Source organism: Mustela putorius, unplaced genomic scaffold, assembly GCF_011764305.1.
Source record: "Mustela putorius furo isolate JIRA1106 unplaced genomic scaffold, ASM1176430v1.1 tig00000056_pilon_pilon_pilon, whole genome shotgun sequence".
Lineage (NCBI taxonomy): Eukaryota > Metazoa > Chordata > Mammalia > Carnivora > Mustelidae > Mustela > Mustela putorius.
The window spans coordinates 4,973,631-4,993,325 of record NW_025421263.1 but is presented as its reverse complement, the minus strand read 5'-3'; the positions used below and the strand labels follow the sequence as shown (position 1 = coordinate 4,993,325).

At 36.7% G+C, this 19,695-nt stretch overlaps 1 protein-coding gene across 1 annotated transcript in view; it reads left to right on the top strand.

The window, feature by feature from the left end:
• Positions 1 to 12,012, top strand: part of MAP9 (microtubule associated protein 9) — a 34,138-nt gene extending 22,126 nt beyond the window's left edge. Inside the window, exons 11-14 of the mRNA XM_004772029.3 lie at positions 1,056 to 1,217; positions 1,349 to 1,494; positions 1,685 to 1,817; positions 7,959 to 12,012. Coding sequence (XP_004772086.1) covers positions 1,056 to 1,217; positions 1,349 to 1,494; positions 1,685 to 1,817; positions 7,959 to 8,081 — 564 coding nt within the window. The 3' untranslated portion in view covers positions 8,082 to 12,012. The remainder of the gene's footprint in view (positions 1 to 1,055; positions 1,218 to 1,348; positions 1,495 to 1,684; positions 1,818 to 7,958) is intronic.
• Positions 12,013 to 19,695: the final 7,683 nt, after the last annotated feature.

Below are 19,695 nucleotides of genomic sequence, written 5' to 3'. Positions count from 1 at the left end.
TGTCAAATAAATAAATAAAATCTTTTAAAAAAAAAAAAAGACTAACGCCTTTGGGGAAAAAGAAAATACTAACGCCCATGTGAGCTCTTGACTGGTATCCTTCCCACTTACTGGACGTGGACTCTTATTTTACTCTGGTCTGTACTTCAGTCTCTACCTCTGACTCCTGCCTGGTGGTCCGCAACATGCTAAGTTCCCTCCCGACTTCTGAAATAGAAACCCTTCCCTGTGCTGTCCAGTACTAAAGGGATTCAGAAGGAAACGGGGTTCCCCAATGCCTGGTACTGATGGAGAAGCATGCAGGGGTGTGCCTGCATCCCCATCAGCAGTTCTGTGGCCTTAGATGGCTGAGCTGCAAGCCTTCTGTCATCGTCACCACTCGCTGAGGTGGCTTGTACCTTTACTTCTAAAGCGTGTTTTTTTATAAGACTTCATGTCATTTAGCATTAAGTAATAAGGCAGAGAATATAATGGAATTAGATGGGGGTAAGTCAAAGTAATAACATGCTTACCATACCCTCATCTACATTTTTCTCAGTCTGGCACCGAGCTTCAGCATCCCGGCTGTGTTCATTTTGTAACAGTTTTATGCTTTGATGTCAGTCAAAATTCAGGTTCAAAGCAAAGATCCGGGGCTTTCTGCAGGACTTGGCCAGTTGAGTTCACTCTTACTTTATAAGCCTGAAACTTTCCTGATATTTTCCTTGTAATGGAATGTTTTATTCTGAGCATTTTGCAGTAGCACTCAGGCCATTATAGTTTATTTTGATAACGTTTGTTTAGTAGGCTTCCAAAAAAGAGTTCTTTCCCATGAACAGCAGATCAATATCTGATAAACGGGTTTAGAAAAGGATATTTTAAACTGAAATGAGTAATTCCGATGACACTTTTTTTCTAAATTCACTTGTCTCAACCATTCTAAAAAAATTACCTACTCTGAACAACAAGGTCTAGAAATGACGATGATGAAGGGAATTCAACACAATCAGTATGTGTCTGTATCTGCCGCTGTCTGTCCACTGTTTATATGTCTGTCTCTTATTTTTTTGAAACAGAAAAAAGCTGCTAAGCGAGAAGAAGCATTAGCATCCTTTGAGGCCTGGAAGGCTATGAAAGAAAAGGAAGCAAAGAAAATAGCTGCCCAAAAAAGGCTTGAGGCCAAAAACAAGAAGAAAACAGAGGAAGAAAATGCCGTGAGAAAGGAAGAAGCACTGCAGGTACTCGGCGGCTTAAAGTTCTTGGTGGCATGATTTTGCCTTCTCTGACTACTGGAGATTAGTGACTAGCTCTGGCTCTCCTTATTGATCATTTTCACAGTTAATAAGAAAATCACTGTGTACTTTTTCAGGCCTTTGAACGATGGAAAGAGAAAAAGATGGAATATCTTAGGGAGAAAAATAAAAAGGAGAGAGAATATGAAAGAGCGAAGAAGCAGAAAGAAGAGGAGACGATTGCTGAGAAAAGGAAAGATAACCTAACTGCTGTTGAGAAATGGTAATCCCAAATGAGAGCTATTTGATAGTTTCCAAGTGAATAACACTTTAAGGCTCTTGAAAAGATTATTTGCTTGAAATTTACTAAAACATTGCCATCTCATTATTGCAAAGCTATATTCAGGAATCTTAATTTTTTCTTATTCTATCCTCCCCTTTAACCATCCGGTGTTCTGTAATATCCTACATAGGAATGAAAAGAAGGATGCTTTTTTCAAAGAAAAGGAGAAAGAGAAAATAAATGAGAAAAGAAGAGAAGAACTGAAAAGAGCAGAGAAAAAAGATAAAGATAAGCAAGCTATTGATGAATATGAAAAATGGCTGGTAGGTATTGTCTGTTAATGCACTTGTGTCTTGTGAATGCCCTTTATTCGTGACTTTCCCATCCAGTTCTCTCTGTCTCTGCCTACTGACCATTTTTACCTGAAGCTGCCTTGTGGAATCTCTTTCTCTCCCTGTGTCCATCCTATTTTCTTTGATTTACTCATTTCTGTTGATGCTTTTACTCTTTCCTCAAGCACTCAAATGTCAGGCAGAATATTCTTCGTTATCTGCATCCTGATGCATTTACTTACCAATCACGCCTGTTCTTCCTTTGCAAAGACTATTCTGTCTAAAATCATGGAGAGCTGACAAGTGCGTTGCTGACGGTATGCCAGGCTATTTTAGGTGGGACTTGTCATGACACATAGTAATACGGGATTGAATAGTGAGAAAGTTACTCCATTTTTTAAATTCTCTTTTGATCTTTCTAATGACCTCAAGGAGAAGGTTTCATTTTGGTGTTTTTTAATGAAAGAAAGTAAGTAGAAAGTGTGGGAGGAAAATGTCTAGCTGGACTTAACATTATTTTGTTTTTTGTATTTTTTGTTTGTTTTAACGTACTTATGTTTATGGTCACTTTTCATTGATGTTAAGCAAAATACCATTTTCTGGCTTAAAATATCATTATAAATATGCATGTTTATCAATATTTGGCTAAGAATGCATTCATATGAATAAGTACTTTATATATGAGTTGGTGATACATTCATCTGAGTGGTTAGCACATTCCATGTTGCAGCAACCAAACCGTGTAAAATTGCTCCGCTGGGTTTGGGATCCAGTAGGGTATCTTTCTAGTAGGAATGCTTGTCTGCCTTTTTTTTTTTTTTTTTAAATCCACATCCATCTGCTAGTTAAAAATATCATCCAGGGTATTTTGTGGTTGTATTTCTCTGGTTAGGACTGAACTTGAGCAGCTTTTCATTTGTATAAGGGTCTTTTATAATTTTTTGTGGAAACATAATTTATAGACTTTCCACATTTTTCTGTTGCTCTTTTTCTTCTTGATTTTTAGAAGCTTGTTTAAGTATTAGGGAAATCAACCCATCATTTCTGATAGGAGTTACAACTACTTTTTCCCCCATTGTTTTGTTGGTCTCTAAACTTTGCATATAGTATTTTATGCCATGAAGAACTAATTTTATTTTCTGATGTCAAACTTATCAATCTGTTAGGTTCTGATTTTCAAGCATAATTGAAAAAGCTTTCTTTATAACTTGAGGCTAAAAGAAGTACTCCCATTTTTCTTCTAATAACTTTCTAATTTTAGTATCTTGACATTTTAACATTTGATCAGCTTGTAATTTACCTTGATAATAGTAATAGTGATGATAATATGATTCTGATTTTATTTTTTCCAAATGCATTTCCTATGAAATAGACTATCTTTTACTCATTGATTTGAGGTACCGCCTTTGTTATATGATACCTTCCCAGATTTTAGGGTCAATTTCTTGACTTTCTGTCCCATTGGTCAATCTCAAATCTCATGGTACATATTCCAGCACTGTACTGTCTCATTCAGGGCTTCATATGTTTTCGTATCTGTTCTGGTTAATCTTCCTTCCTAGCATGTCTTTCAAAGTATTTCTGACTGTTACAGTTTACTTTTTCACATCAGCTTTAAAACCAACAGTAGCTAGAGAGGCATGCAGGACACCAAGCAGTCTATTTAAAGATAGGGTAAAAAGATGAATGAAGCACTTAGGAATAAACTTAAGAAATGTATAAGACCACTATGAAGAAAATTTTAGAATACTCCTGCAGGACACAAATGAAGACTTGAGAACCTGGATCCAAACTGCTCTTGGATAGAAACACTCAGTCTTATAATGATGTTATAGATGTCAGTGCTTCCTGAAGCAATTTACAAATTTAATGATTCCTAATAAGTTGGCCAACAGAATTTCTTCTTGTTTATGTGTTGATTTTAGTGCTACTTTATGCTAAGTCCATGCAGAAAAACAGTAAGGAAAAAAAGGTGATCAGAATTGGTTGGATGGTTTGAACGAAAAAGGTAGTGTTTTGTGATGGCTTCCTTAAACTCTTAAATAGTCCTTGGTTCAAGAATAATTAAAAGTCTTCTTCTATCAAGGAAGCATATACTAACTGTGCTATATCACTTAGGGCAACTAAATTGGCATGTTTTTCAGTTTTCACATACTTTTGATGATGGGAATAGAATTTTCTTAATGACTAAGTCACTGTTAGGTACATTGTGTTTTATTATAGTATTTAACCACTTTCTTATTCTAATCAGTCCTCTGGAGAACAAAAACTTATCAAAGATGAAAATAACTTGTTTTGATATGTAGTACAACCTTGACAAATATAATGCTACTTATTAAAACATCCAGTCACATTACAGATCTAGTCCTCCAACTTGCCAATTTCTTATTGCAATTTGTTTCTAGAAAGAATGGAAAAATACCCCCATATGGAAATCTAAGAATTTCAACTTTAATGTAAAGTTACATCTCAAGATTTTGTTATAAAACCTGCTTTAAGTAATGAGCATTGGATGGGTTATCGTTTTAGGGGAAAGTTACAGTCCAAGATCAGTAAGACTCTCTTCTTTATGCTGGTTCCCAGATTAATGAATAGTTACCATTAATAAGGGAATGAGTAAAAAATTCACACTCCAAAAAACAGTACTCAAAAGGACTGTTTAACAAGATTCATTTAATGATTACTCCAGATAACCTTTTTGATCATCTTAATTGATATTAAGATTGATAAATAGTTGCCTGTTTCCTATTCTGACTTAGCACCTGCTTTTAAGAGCAGACTTGTTTCATGTTTTCTTCTCTCTCCCCATGTGAAATGGAATGGACAAAAAGAGCATAGTATGTGCAATCAGTTTCTGTGGACTCAGCCCCACACTGCTTTTCTGCTCCTTAGCTAGAAAGTGTGTCTCTCTCTAAGATACTACAGTGTTTAACAGAGGCCCAGTTACAGTTTTTGTTGTTGCTGTTTTTTTTCTTAGTTAGGATTCTGAAAGGAGAATCACTCTTTGCTTTAGTAGGAATATCAAGTATGGGGCAAAATGTTAAGACAGTAAAAAGAATTTCATATCTCTTTTCATTCCCTTTGTTGTATGTGAATAACTGTATGCTTATGGAAACCTTGCATTATCGTATTCTTCTTGTGACACATCAATTCCATACACTTGCTGATGAAAGAATCATAGACACCTCATAATGTACCAAGATGCTGCCCCTCCCAAGCTGTCCAGCCTGTAGAGGTGACACTATCTAAGGTTCCTGGATACTGCTGCTCTTTGAGAAAATCATCAATATGAGGAAACCACCAAATTCTATAGTGTTAGCAGAGACTTAGAGAAATGAAGAGACAATCTGAGCTGTAGGATGAAAAGAGCTAGTGCTGCTAACATTTCAGGAATTCCTGGATTAATGTTTAATTTTCATAGTAACCCTCACATAGCCCTTTCTTTGAAGGGAGTATGTGCAGGGAAACAAAATGATTCTAAAATTCATCCAGCATAATAATAATGGGAGAATATAGAAGGTAATATTTCCAAAATAAGATGAGGTAGAAGACTGTTTCTATCAAGCAATAAAGTATAAATTTACCGTCCTACTCTCCCATGAACCAGCATTCTCCTTTCCTGGATTTGTCCCATCACTTTCCAAGATGTATAATTCTTAATTCCTCATTTGCCTCCAGTTGTGGTTCCACATCTCACTACCCCTTTTTAATAGCTAAACTTCTAAGGAAGTTTTATTTACACTCCATACCCTTTTCACCCTCAGCACACTCCAGCCTTGTCTCTTTCGCCATCACTATACTGTAACTACGCTTCGAAAGTTAGTTTTGCCAAACCATCTAGCAATCCAATGTGTTGTTTCCTGCTGCATTCCCCAGACCTCTCAAACATTCTCCCTAGCCACTTTCATCTTCTGGCAACTGTCACCTCCCCTGGGTACCTTGCTCCCCTGGTGTCTCTCATTTCTCTGCCTTTCTTCTCAATGGCATTTGTTGACTTCTCTTACCTGTGTTCCAGATGTTACCATTGGCCTGCAGGCCCCACACCACCTCACATACCCACCTGTCTTTTCTGGTACCCTCTCCTGTCTTCTGCCCAGTTTGAGTCACACTGGCTAGCACTGGCCCTCTTGTTTTCTTTCACATCCCACGTTTCTCCCACGTGTCCGAGCCCTCACACATACTGCTCGCGCTCTGCTTGGAATGCTCTCTCCTCAGTGCCTCTCACAAGGGGCTTCTCTTATCTGGCTTGTCTCACTTTGAAATGACTTTCCCCTGAATCCACTTTTCTTTGAAGCCATGCAGTCTGTTTTATCCTTTAGCAATCACAACAATTTTTTTTTATATGTTCCATAGAAATTTTCACAATTTGAAATGATCTGTTGTTTGTTTGTTAACTGTCTGTTTTGAAAATCCCCTGAGGGACAAGGACCAGATTTGTATTTGGGATTTTAGAATCACGTTATATGTGGTCCCCTATAATATACTGCTTGACCCAGAGTAGGATCTTGGTGCTTAACAGTTCGATGAATGAACACAAATCAAAGCAGTATAATACCAGTAAATAATAGACGCCCCCATCCCCTGCCCCAGGACCTCTCAGAACCTGTGACAAGGAAGGATGTGCTGCTATATAATAAATAACACAAATTAATGGATGCAAGGAAACTGTAACTTGGGTTATTTGTGTCACATTTGGGCATGAGATAACTTCAAAGCAAAGCGAAAGCACCTAAGCATTAAATATAAAATGCCAAACAATAGAAGAACTGAAGGAAAACAAAACACTATCAAGTCTCACAGGGATAAGATGCTTTTCTAAACCAAGAAGTGCTATAGAAATAAAAAGAAAAACATAAATAGATACTGAATTTAAAATCACTAATATGTTAACATAAAAAGTCCATGTAGGTTCTGCTTGGGGTGGTGGGTTCCTACAGCTGCTTTAGAAAATAAATCATTTCCCAGCAAATTATATTAATACCAGCAGATTCACTCCTAGGCAGATACTTGGAGAGAAAATCTTGACTTATAAGTACAAGGCATCAAACAGGGATGTTTACTAGGGGGGAAAAAATCATGTTTTCAACAACACAAAAATAGGTTAACAAATAGTGATAAGTTGACATGCTGGAACTCTATGAATATTCTATGGAATATCAATGAACTAGAGCTGTAATTCACATAGGTGGTTCTTAGGAATATTAAGATGGATAAAAAAGGAAGCTGCAAAAGTACAGCATGTTACATTTTTCTCTAATTATAAAAACATGCAAAACAAAATTACTTGTTTTGATATTAATACATTTATAATACAAGTACTAAGAGATGCGCTGAAATGATAAGCATCAAGTTGAGAGTAATGGTTACCTCACTGGGGTTGAAAGGAAGCAGTATGATGGAGGAATGAACACAGAGACCTTCAAAAGTATTGGTCCTTGTTTTATTTCATAAGGCAGATGGTGGGCACACAAGTTTTGATTACATTACTCTTTAAACAATTGTCTCGGCTGAAATAGTTCATTTTTTTTTTTTTTTTGCTAAAAAGGACAGTAATGTAGGTAAAATGTGTGCTGCAAAGATAATATATATCATATGAAAATATGCAAATTACTAAGCATTAAAAGCATCGATACCCATAGCCAGATAATTAAGCAAAAAAATTCACGAAAGGGCTAAAGAAAAATATAATGTGCTCAAACTTAATAATCAACGAAACGTGAGACTTAATTTTCAACTATTTATAACAATTTTGAAGTGTCCCTGCTGGTCATGGCATATTCAACCTTTGCACCCAGTAAATTAAGTTCTGAGATTATGTTCTCAAGTCATCACTAACTTCTCATAATTTTCTCTTTGAGTTATGGAATTATAGGTCTTTTCCCCCATTTTTCATAATTTTGTTTAAATATTATCACTTTAAATATTAAAAAATAAGTGATTAAGTGATGCATTAGTACCTATTGGTAATATAGATGAGCAATATACTCAGCCGCTTTTCCTTTATAACCAGTTAAATAGGAAGTGACATTTTAATGTCTTATAATGGGTTACTTTGTTCTTTAGCAAGCAACTTGATTTGAAAATAATGTTCATATATGTATATACATTTAAAGTTTTCTATTTTCTCTTTAGGAAAAGAAAGAAAGGCAGGAAAGAATCGAACGAAAACAAAAGAAGCGTCATCCCTTTCTGGAAAATGAGGCACTTCCTCCCTGGAGCCCTCCAAGCAGAACTGTATTCTCAAAAGTGTTCTGATACTTCTCAGCTTTACATAATTTAGTTATCAATTCCCCATTTTAGCCACTATTTATTCAATTACTTATAGTTAGAAAAGTCTATTTTTATTAAATGCCAGCCGTTTCCACGAACAATGGAAAAGATGCTTTGGAGTTTAATCAGTGAAATAACTGAAAGCTTTTTTTTGGACTGTAGGTAAACTGCCTCAGATGAGAAGCTAATAATCAGATTGCTCTTACCATTTGAATGACCATCACGTCCTGACAGTCCTTACAGTCAGATGATCCATGGTCACTTTCCTGAAGCTGTGCATGGTATTTAAGTGTGTTTATTCCCCAGAATAGGAAACCATCTAGGTGCTATAATCATAGAAATTATTAATGCAATCTGTGAATGATTGTGCACCTAGGTTCAGGTTTTAAAAGGAATCATCTCTGGGGGTATGCATATATGTAAATACACATACATATTTATGTATATATATATATATATTTTTTTTTTTTTAAACTGATCTTTAGCTCAAGCAGTTGCACTTGCACTGTGCAAGTTAGAGTTTCAGTCAGTTAAGGCAGTAGGTCAGTAGAACTCGAATTGTTGAGGCATTTTATTTCAAAAGTTTGCCTTATGTTTTATCTGTCCCAGACTTAAGGTGACAATCGTAGGCACTTTTATAATGAGTAGACCTCTAAAATGTGTCTTCTAAGTTCTATCTCACTTTATTATTCCAGTGGAACCAAAAATACATCCATTTCTTGGTAGTAATACACTTCACGCAATAGTTATGGAAATTCCATGAGAGTTCAAGGTCATTATCACTGTTAATTTTTTCCAGACTAAAGCCATGTAATTTTCAATGTAAATTTTCATGTAAACGTAATTTTCAATCTCTTAGCCCTTCCAGAGTCTTATAGTTTATATTTAGAAGACACCTATATAGAAGGCAATTTGTAGAAAATGCCCAAAGAATCTTTATTTATTTATTTGATCTCTGCATATCTTTAAATTAATTGGACTCATACTTGAACTGGTCAGCTGATTTATCACAGACCGAATGTATGCTCTCAGAGCTGCAATACTACTTTTGCCAATGGTGCAGCGCAATGATGGATGAGAATAAATAATTACTATTTATTAAGCACCTAATGTATGCTTGCTGCTGGATCTTTACAGATGTCAATTCTTATCTTTAGACAATTATTCTGTGTAGGTGTTATTTTGCAGATTAAAAAATACTGAGACTCAGAGAAATAACTTGCCATACATTTAGCATGTGATTGAATCAGGATGAGAATTAAGTCTTTCTCCCTCCAGAATCTGTATTATATCAACTTTACAAACACATATCACCTCTGGGATCCTAAAATCATGTATTGTTATCCGGAGATTATCTTCCTTTTAAGAAATATCTGTTTGTTATTTAGAGATGTTGAACTTCATTAGATCTATAAAGTAGAAGAAGTTTCCATAATAGTTGAAGATTTAGTCAAATGCCTTGTACCTAGCGTTAGAATGTGAGGAAAGCCAGCAGGTTGTAGAACAGAGGCTTTGAGATAGTCACTCAGGAAGTTTCAGAGGATTAACGTCACTGCGGTGCATGTGCAAAATTAGGGAGATACCGTGGGTCACTTTCTATGATCACATCAGTGCTACGAATAAATTGGTTTTAAAATTATAAACAAAACTAGAAGCACACTGCCAGGAACTAGGAGCATACTTCATGAAATTGAAACTGTTATCCTCACTATGTACTATCAAAACATGGGATTTAGCTCATCTCTTTTTCACCAAATACATATATAGTGCCTACCAGAATGAATTGTTGTTTTTGATATCCAATGAACTATTCACAGCTAAAAAGGAATTTGCAAATTCCAGGGAAGTAAAAGGAAAAAAAAGATCGGGGATATGTGTCATAAATTTCATATTAAATATTTGCTTATACTTCCCAATTATTTTCTTCTTCATTATCATATTCAGTAGCTTGCCATTATCCCTTCTTAGTGTTGTGAGCACTGAATGAAATTAGTAATTAAAGTAAACCACATGGCATTGTTTTCATTTAGGGACTGTCAAGAGCCCTGCATTTCCCCACTTCATGTATGTGAGAAGGTTAATGTAGGCAGCATTGATAATGGTTATTTGACATACATTTTTAGTAAACAAGAAGAAATCTCCACTTTCCTGGCCAGTCCAGCACTCAAAGGAGAATACGGAGATGACCTGTATTAGGGAGTTCCTAAAAAGAAACGTAAATACTAATTTCTTAGCACTGCTTGTGAAATGGGATGAAAAGAGAAATTGAGGTGTTTGCAAAGACCCAACAAGTTGTTTCCCTCAAATGGGGAAGTTTGTCTTACTATGATAAATAATATATTATTTCCCATTTACAGCAACCTGTGCTGGCCAGTTATCTAGTTGAATGAAACCCTCTTTTTTCCTGCAGCAGAAATAAAGTTGAGTTTTGGGAGCTGGGTGAAAATAAAGTCCTGCTTATTTTCTGAGATCGAAAGGAGCGAATCCAGCCTGGTAGTATTCTCGTGAATATATTTATCTGTTTAAGGGGTATGAGTTCCCCATATGTCCTTAAAAGTATCAAATGTAAATAGACATATTTACTCATTAAGTTTTCATTAATTTATAATAAGAGGGAATTCAAATTAAGGACACTAAAAACCTATACATTTTCTGGTGAAGCTTCCAGTTTTGTAAATTGTATTGATCACTTGACACTTCAAAGTAAAGAAAATAGGAATTTAATGAATATTCTAAAACATTACTGAAAAGAATTTCCCTAGAAATTTACTTATCAGTACAAAAAATAAAATATTTTACACAATGTATTTTCCATAACAAATAGTGTTTGTAGAAAATAGTGTTACATAAATAAAGAGAAACTATATGGCATTTTAGATCAGAAGGAAGAGGCAGTTTTCTTGAAGAAGATAAGAAATGTTCAGGGATAACAATTTTTCCATGATTTGTATTATATCACATTTTGAAAATGTTAGTGGCTCATTTATTGTTTTAATAGTATTGAAACTGATATTTTTCACTGTTGCCAAAGCAGTAGCTGATAATAGTTAAGTGTCCATAGCTGTATTACCTTAGAGTGATAAAACTGCATCTGGGAGTGTTTTAATACTTTAATAAAACAGGCCCAAACCCTCTTTCCAAGTTGAACAAAATTCCTCTGACTTGCCCACGCCCATACCACTAACCAGAAGAATCCAGAGTTAGAGATGAGATGTCCAGTTTTCTAGTTGTAATTTGCCCCCATCCCATAATTTTGAGAACCCAATAAAACTTTTCACACTAAATTTTGTATCCATGGTCATTATCAGCTTGGTTCATTGTGATCCTTTCAGATGGTCCTTATCCTTCCAGTGCCTTCTCCATAACTCCACCAGATCAAGGCTCTTTGGACACCTACATGACTACTTCATGGGTGGTAGAAACTTATGGACGTAAGTTTCTCAAGCCCTAAGTCACAGGCGAAGATACAATGGGAAAAAGGAATTTCACAAAATGGGAGAAATTGCATGTCAAAGTAGTTCCCGAGAATAAACCCGTACAGAAAACAAACTTCCCTGATGTCATCTTGGCTCTAATTTCAGAAGTGCTATATTAATAGGTATTTAGTCCCATATGCTCCCATGTTACACAAAGCAAAGATATTATCAGTTGCCCTGCTTCCTAGGTACACTGGCTGACAGAATAATGAATGCTATATAAATGCTTAACTGGAGACTTCCCTGAATTCTTTCTGTTTTAAAATTTCAGGTGATTTGATTATTTTGAAACATGTTACATGTAATTGTATAATGTTAACTAAATTATTGGTATTAAATTTAGGATGTTATTTTAAGAATTACCTGAGATGTACTTACTGTCTGCTTTCTAGTATCATACTTCATGTTGTGCTGAATTAAAGTTAACCATTCAAGATTTATTTTATTGGGTTATGATGTTATTTATTGATCGTGCCAGATTTCATTTCATAACTTTGGAAAACGTGGTATGAGTTTCATTTCTGGGCTAATGATGAAATGATCATTGCCATTTGCAGCAACATGGATGGATCTAGAGAGTATAAATGCTAAGTGAAATAAGTAGTCAGAGGAAGACAAATAACCATATGAGGTCACTCATATGTCAAGTTTAAGAAACAAAACAAAGACCCCCCCCCACACACACACACAAAAAAACCCAGACTCTTAATTATAGAGAACAAATAGAGGGTTACCAGAGGGAAGGTGGGTGAGGAGACTGGTGAAATAGGTGAAGGGGATGAAGAGTACACTTACCATAATGAGCCCTGAGTAATGTATAAAATGCTGAATCACGGTATTATACACCTCAGATTGACATAACACTGTCTGCTAACTACAGAACTTTTAAAAAAAGATGAAATGATCATATTATGCTGATACATCTTTTACTAGAAATGCCTGAAAATTTTTCAAAACTGACTGAAAATTTGGATATAAACTTTTCTTTTTCTTGAAGTAATACATAAGTTACAAAGGTAATGTAATTATAAATTTACCAAATAATTAGAAAGTGCAAATAGCAAAAATAACCCATATTTCCATCTCCCCAAAATAATCATAGTTAACATATTTTGTACTCTTCCAGCTTTTAATTTCCAGTGCCTTTTTTCCTATAGTTGGAATTAAATGGAGAGTGAAGAAAATAGAAATAAAATTCCTTCTCTCTCTCTGTTTTTCTCTGTGCCTCTCTCCCATGCCACCTGTGTGTGTATACCTATGTGTTGTATTTCTGTATACATAGGTCTTTGCATATATTTATTAAATATAGAGTAATATCTATAAAATATATAAATATAAAATACATATATAAAATTTATTTATATAAATATATATATATTTGAGTGCAAAACTCAGGAAACCAAATATGCAGTTTTGATCTTATTTTAATTTTAAAGAATAAAAATGTTTGAATATATGTATGTATACATATGTGTTATATTTTTATAAATTTCTGGTTACCAGTGTTTTCCACTCAACAATAGATAATGAACATATGCTATTATGCATTTTCTAATAATCTTTGATGCTGCAACTACAGTCTAACCTATTTTGGGCAATTTGCTTCCTTATAATTGTTTACTATAATAAGTAATAATACAGCCAACATCCTTGTAGTCACTACCCTTGTTATCAAGAGGGTGGACCTCATTAAATCTATAAAATGAAAAAGAATCCATAGTATTTAAGGAGTTAGTCATATTCTTTGCATCTGCTATTAAAATGTGAGGCGGGACTCCTAGGTTGTTCAGTCAGTTAAGGGCTGGGACTCTTGATTTCGGTGCTGGTCCTGATGTCAGGGTCATGAGGAGCTCTGCATTGGGTTCACACTGTGCAAGGAGACTGCTTAAGATTCTCCCTCTCCCTCTCTCCCTCAGTCCCTCTCCCTGCCACCCGACCCCTTTGCATTGTCTTTCTTAAGGGCGGGGGTGGAGGGGGAGGGCCACAATGTCAGGAAAGCCAGCAGGTTGCGAAACAGGCTTTGAGATAGTCACTTAGGTTTCTCAGGATTAACCTCCCTAAGGCGCATGTGCAAGAAAAGAAAGACATCATGGATCACTTTGTCAGATCCCATCATCACTACAGAAAAAAGAAACTTCATAAAACTAGAAACTTTTTTATATTGCCAGAACTACAAGGAACTACACAGGAATGGGAGTTGTTTAATGGGTACAGAAATCCAGTTTCTCAAAAGGAAAGAATTCTGGAGATTGGCTGCACCTCAGAGTGTGTGTGCTTAGCATTACTGAACCGTATGTTTAAAAATGGGTGAGACGGTAAATTTTATCTTACGTGTATTTTACCACAATTCAAAAAAAAGAAAAAAAACTGCACAGCAAGACAAAATGCTTACTCATTCATCCATGGGAGAAATACAGAGAAAACTTCTCCCCTAATTAGAGAGATGCCTTTTCCTTTGGTCTGATCAGATCGACTTGTTTATCAGGGACGACACATCCTTGATTCAATTACAGTTCTCAGGAATGTCCTAGCTGCTCAGTTTAAACAGAGATTGAACACTGAGTAGAAAAGAAACATTTCAACCACACCTTCTGATCATTCCTACTTCCAGATTTTTTTTTTCTTGGATATTCTTTCCCACCTAATTTTGAGATAAGCTTTAGGCTTCTTTTTGAAGCTTTTAAAACAAAATTACAATTCTTGGTAGAATTGCAATAATCGGGCATAGTAAGAAAATCTGTTGGTTAGAAAAAGAATAAAACCAATCCTGTTCTGAGGCTGATTAATATTCACTTGTATTTTGTACAGAGAGCCATTTTACTCTTAAAATTAATGAATCTATTGTGCTCATGGGTTCCCTTTGGGGAAAATCCACTGTGATCCCTACACATCTTCCATATACTCAAGAGTAACTGTTACCTTCTTTACTACATTGTTCCCTTCTCTTAAATAACTGTTATGGAAGGTCTCACCTTTGTAGGCGAATGTATGTATCTCCCCAACTAAAGAACTTTATGAGGACAGGGAATGATATTTTATATATATTATATATTTTATACATATTGGCATTTTTCCTTTATCAGTGGGGCCTGGATGAATATTTCTTGGCTGATAAAGAACAAGTTAAAAATAGAGTATAAAAGACTGCATATGTGTTTATAATGACCATAGTACACATAGAGCAAGGACCCTGTTATTTGATAAATTTATATAAATTATTTTATATATAATTAAGATGGCTTTAAAATGAGTATGATAACTATTGCAAATAGCTTACAATTTTATTTTAACATTTTTTAACATATATCACTTATCACTCATTATCACATTATTTTAACATGTATCACTTTTTCAGCCCAAAACAAAACAAAATTTTTAAAGTGGAAAACTCTCTGTGTAGGTGTATGTGTGACTGCATTAAGCTGGAAAACCACACATATATTCTAACATTCACAATTAAATAGCTTGAGCCCTATCAAGAGAACTCTTTCTTTCTTGGTATCCTTCCCATGGTACTATTCAGCAACCAAAAAGAAGGAATGAGGGAAGAGAGGGAGTGAGGATGGGAAGGCCGGAGGAAAGACAGCAAGCAAGCCCAGGGCTCACTGGCTCATTCATGCTAAAGGACAAATCTTGGTAGAAAAATCCATGAACTAAAGCTTAAATTCAGATATACCAAGTGTGGATCCTGAAACTAGACTCAACAGTGAGCCTTCATTCTGGGTGAGTGGAGGGCATGGTCACTCTGTAGCTCCTTTCATCTCATTACCAAATTTAGAACTCAGAGTTACATCTTTAAAGCTTGTGATTGTGATTTCCACAAGGCTACCAGATGTTGATTATCCCATATCAAAACTGCTCGTTCGTCAAACAGTGAACAAGCTGCCATGTGTGGGACTCCTCTATGGACGTTAGGGAGTTGGCAATAATAACCCCTGCTTTCAAAGAACTTATGGTAAGGTCAGGAGGAGGCAAACAAAAATCACCTAAGCAAATATACAAATAAAATAATTTCAGTTTCTGATAATACTGTGAAGAAGATAAAGTAGTTTAGTGTGATAGACCATGACCAGGCGGTGGAAGATTTCTTTTCAGCAGGCATCTCTGAAGAAAAAATGTGGGAGTTGTGACCTGAAATGAGAAGGCAGCACTGGGAAGACTCGTTGGAAGAACAGTCCAAGCAGCAAGAACATTGAGGGCCAAGGCTTCAAAGAGGGAAAATGCCAACATGGTGGGTGGCAAACAAGAAGCAGAGAGGAAGGAAATGAGGCCAAAGAGGAAGGAAGATTATATAGACAGTCTGAGGAATTTTAAGAAGTCTGTGTTTTATTCCAAGTGCAGTGGAAGAGTTCTAGTTGAGGTGAAGTGATGTGACATACACTCTAAAAAGTTCTCTCAGTCGGTGCCCTTGGGTGGCTCAGTCAGTTAAGTGTCTGCCTTCTGCTTAGGTCATGATCCCAGAGTCCTGGGATTGAGCCCCACATTGGGGTCCCTTCTTGGAGGAAAGTCTACTTCTCCCTCTCCCACTCCCCCTGCTATGTTTCCTCTCTCACTGTGTCTCTCTCTGTCAATATATAATAAAATATTTTTTAAAAAATAAAATAATAAAATTAAAAAAAAAAAAAGTTCTCTCAAGGCTACTACTATGTGAGGAGTAACCCGTTGGGAGTTTTCTTTACTAGCCCAGATAAAGAGATTTGGTTTAGGGTTGTAGTGCTAGAGGTAATAAAAAGTGGTTGGATTTGATATACGTTTGGAAGGTAGAGAAATAGATGTTTCTAATGGATAGAATCTGAGGTATGAGGGGGAAAATCGACAACAGCATCAGGGATTCATTCCAGCCTCAGTGAATGAATGGATAGTGATGCCCTTTATTCAGAGAGGTTTGTAGGTGACAGATTTGGGGATGCAGGATATGGGGGTGGATCTGACGTTTGCAGGGATGGATGCCAGAAGTCTCTGAGCCTAGTGAAGGGATTAGGGAATGGAGAGGCCAAATGACCCAAATCTGCGTCCAGCCCTGCATGCTCTTTAACTGACACACACTATACAGAACCCCACAGCACACTTATTGTTCCAGAAGGTTTAGTCAGTTCAAGGGACACTTCAAGCATGGGCCATGATATTCCTGTCCCAGGAAGCAGTCATATCCTAAGACAACCCATGTGGTGCTGCTTCTAGTCACAGAGGCTGATCAGCACTTCTCTTGCTGTTCAGAAAGCCTTTTTTTGCCACCTTTTCCCACTACATTGAACAGGAGGCACTTCATTACATCATGACGAGGGGTCATGCAAAAGAAGTATCTCTGTCTTTTTACTTCCGGGAAGCTGCTTGGCCCCCCTGCAACTTTCCCCACTCTTTTCCCAACAATTCTCCAATTTTACGTAATAATAAATATGTATGAAGATCGCTGTTAAGCGAAACGCAAACACAAACTTCATATTGTATTCCAGAGCTAAAAGCTGGTAGGTTCACAAAGTCCTAGATTCACAAGGGTGACATTGTGGTAATAAATAAATATTTCATATTCGTTTCTGGCACAGAGCTTCTAAAAGTCTTGGAATCTGTTAAGTGATAAGAGCAACGTTGGTGTCTTTTGTTATGTTAACAAGTTGACTGTACTTCTGGAAGCAGGCTGGTTGCTAGGAGACCCAGCCAAGGGGTTAGAGAGTTGGAACTTTCAGTCCTGCTCCTGGGAGGAGAGAGGGGCTGGAGGTTGAATCAATTGCCAGGGGCCAATGATTTCATCAGTTATGTCTTAGGAAATGAAGTCTCCATAAAAATCGAAGTGAAGGAAGTTTGGGGAGCTTCCAGGTTGGTGAACATATAGTGATTTGGGGAGAGTAGCACACTGGGATGGGGCATGGAAGCTAGGCAAGCACCCTACCCCATACTATCCCCTACGGATCTCTTACTGAATCCTCAGGCTGTTCCTGAATTATGTATTTTTATAATTAACCAGCAAACTAGGAAGTAAAAAGCTTCTCTGAATTCCATGAGCCACTCTGGCCAATTAATCGAACCCAAGGAGGGGGTCTTGGGAATCTCCAATCAGAAGCAGAGGTGATAAATAACCTGGATTTGCAATGGGCATCTGAGGTGGAGGGGAGGCACTAGGGGTTAAAGGGGTGGGGAATCATGTGGGACTGGGCTCTTAACCTGTTGAATCAGATGCTGTCTGCGTACAGAGTGTCAAATTGTAGAACATTCAGTTGGTGTTGCAGAATTTTTTGTCAATGGTGTGGTAAAACCTCCACACATTGGAATTAAGGTACAGAATCCATTCAACAAGGTATAAAAGTGTATATAGTAAAAAATGTCTCCCTTTGCTGTTCTTGGCCACCAGCTTCGCTTTCCAAAAGGCAACTGTTATTAGTTTTTTTGTTTGTCCTTCCAAAGATATTGTATATATTAAAAGCATATAATTATTTGTTCTTCTTACCACCCTCAAATGATATTATAACGAGTGTACTAGGCCGCATAGTATTTATACCTTGGAAAACTTTCTGGACTAATGCATATAGAAATACTTTTTTCTTACAGTTTTATGCCATTGCATTACATGGATATTTGATAATTTAATTGGACAGTTCCCTTTTAAAAGACCATTTATTTCCAATCCTTTTCAGGTATTACAGTGTCAAATAAAAAAATCAGACATATAGTTACATGACCATTAATATGCTATTTAATTTCTATACAAGGGAAGCCAACCAATAAATTGATTTCATCTTAAAAAAAGAGAAACTACCATGATTTATATAAAAGGAAAAGTGAAGAGGAAAAAAGGAAGAAGGAAAAAACACCAACCATGTGGAAATGTGACCTATATTTTCCTCTCCTTCAGTAAACTGCTGATTAGCTGGCTGTTGTCTGGGGTCAATGGGGATATTGTGCCTTGGACAGCTGGATAGGCCATTGAAGGAAACAATTTCAGTTACCATGGAGTCTTTAAAAAGCTTGATTTTTTTTAAATGTTTTCATCCATTCTTTATTTTATTTTTTGGTTTTTTAGATTGTTATTTATTTATTTGAAAGGAGAGAGAGTGAGCAGGGAGAGCAAGGGAGGGAGAAGCAGACTCCCCACTGAGCAGGGACCCCCCCCCCCGCCCAATACGGAACCTGATCCCAGGACACCAGTATAGTGACCTGAGCTGAGGGTAGGCACACAACTGATAGAGCCCCCCAGACACCCCAACCTTGAGATTTTTTAACCCTAAAATATACCTGTCAAGAAATGTCTCTCAGTGGTTTTGGTTGGCACTTTGTCTTAATCAGGCCAGGTCTGCACAGGTCCCTTCATCAGCATTTCTCACAGACGATATTGTAAAGTATCGTGGGCACATCATTTTACACGTGGATAAGCACCATCATAGCAACAAAGTTGAGAACTCCTTTCAGTGCTGCACTGAAAGATTCGTGCATTTTAACAATGAAAGCTATTGCCATATTGTCCTGCACAGAGGTTGGACCCACCATGAAAAGAGGCAGCACATGCTTGCCTATGCAATGTGATAGCCTCCTGTTCTTCTTTAGCTCTAAATCACATTTAATTCCTAGTTTTGCAATCCACACTGACTTGGTTTAGAACACATAGGTGTATTTCACTTTCGCCAACAAACGTGACTCCTTTTTTTTTTTTTTTTAAACATAAAGCCATCTCTATCTTCAGGTTTCCCACTTTAACCAACATGATTAAGAGAAACATTTGGCTCTCCTTTGGAACTTGACAAGTATGTTGATAAGGCCAACTGTCACATGACCTCCATACTGAACAGGCAAAAAAGGAGGGATAAAGATCGTGACAAATTAGGGATACAGGGACGCCTGGGTGGCTCAGTTGGTTGGACGACTGCCTTCGGCTCAGGTCATGATCCCAGAGTCCTGGGATCGAGTCCCGCATCAGGCTCCCAGCTGCACGGGGAGTCTGCTTCTCCCTCTGACCTTCTCCTCACTCATGCTCTCTCTCACTGTCTCTCTCTCAAATAAATAAATAAAGTCTTTAAAAAAAAAATTAGGGGTACAGAGTATAGCTTTTTGTCAGCAACAGAATTCATAATTTTTACATGTTTAAGACTTTCTAGATGAACAACGGCATCACCTAAAGAAACAAGACTCTCAGC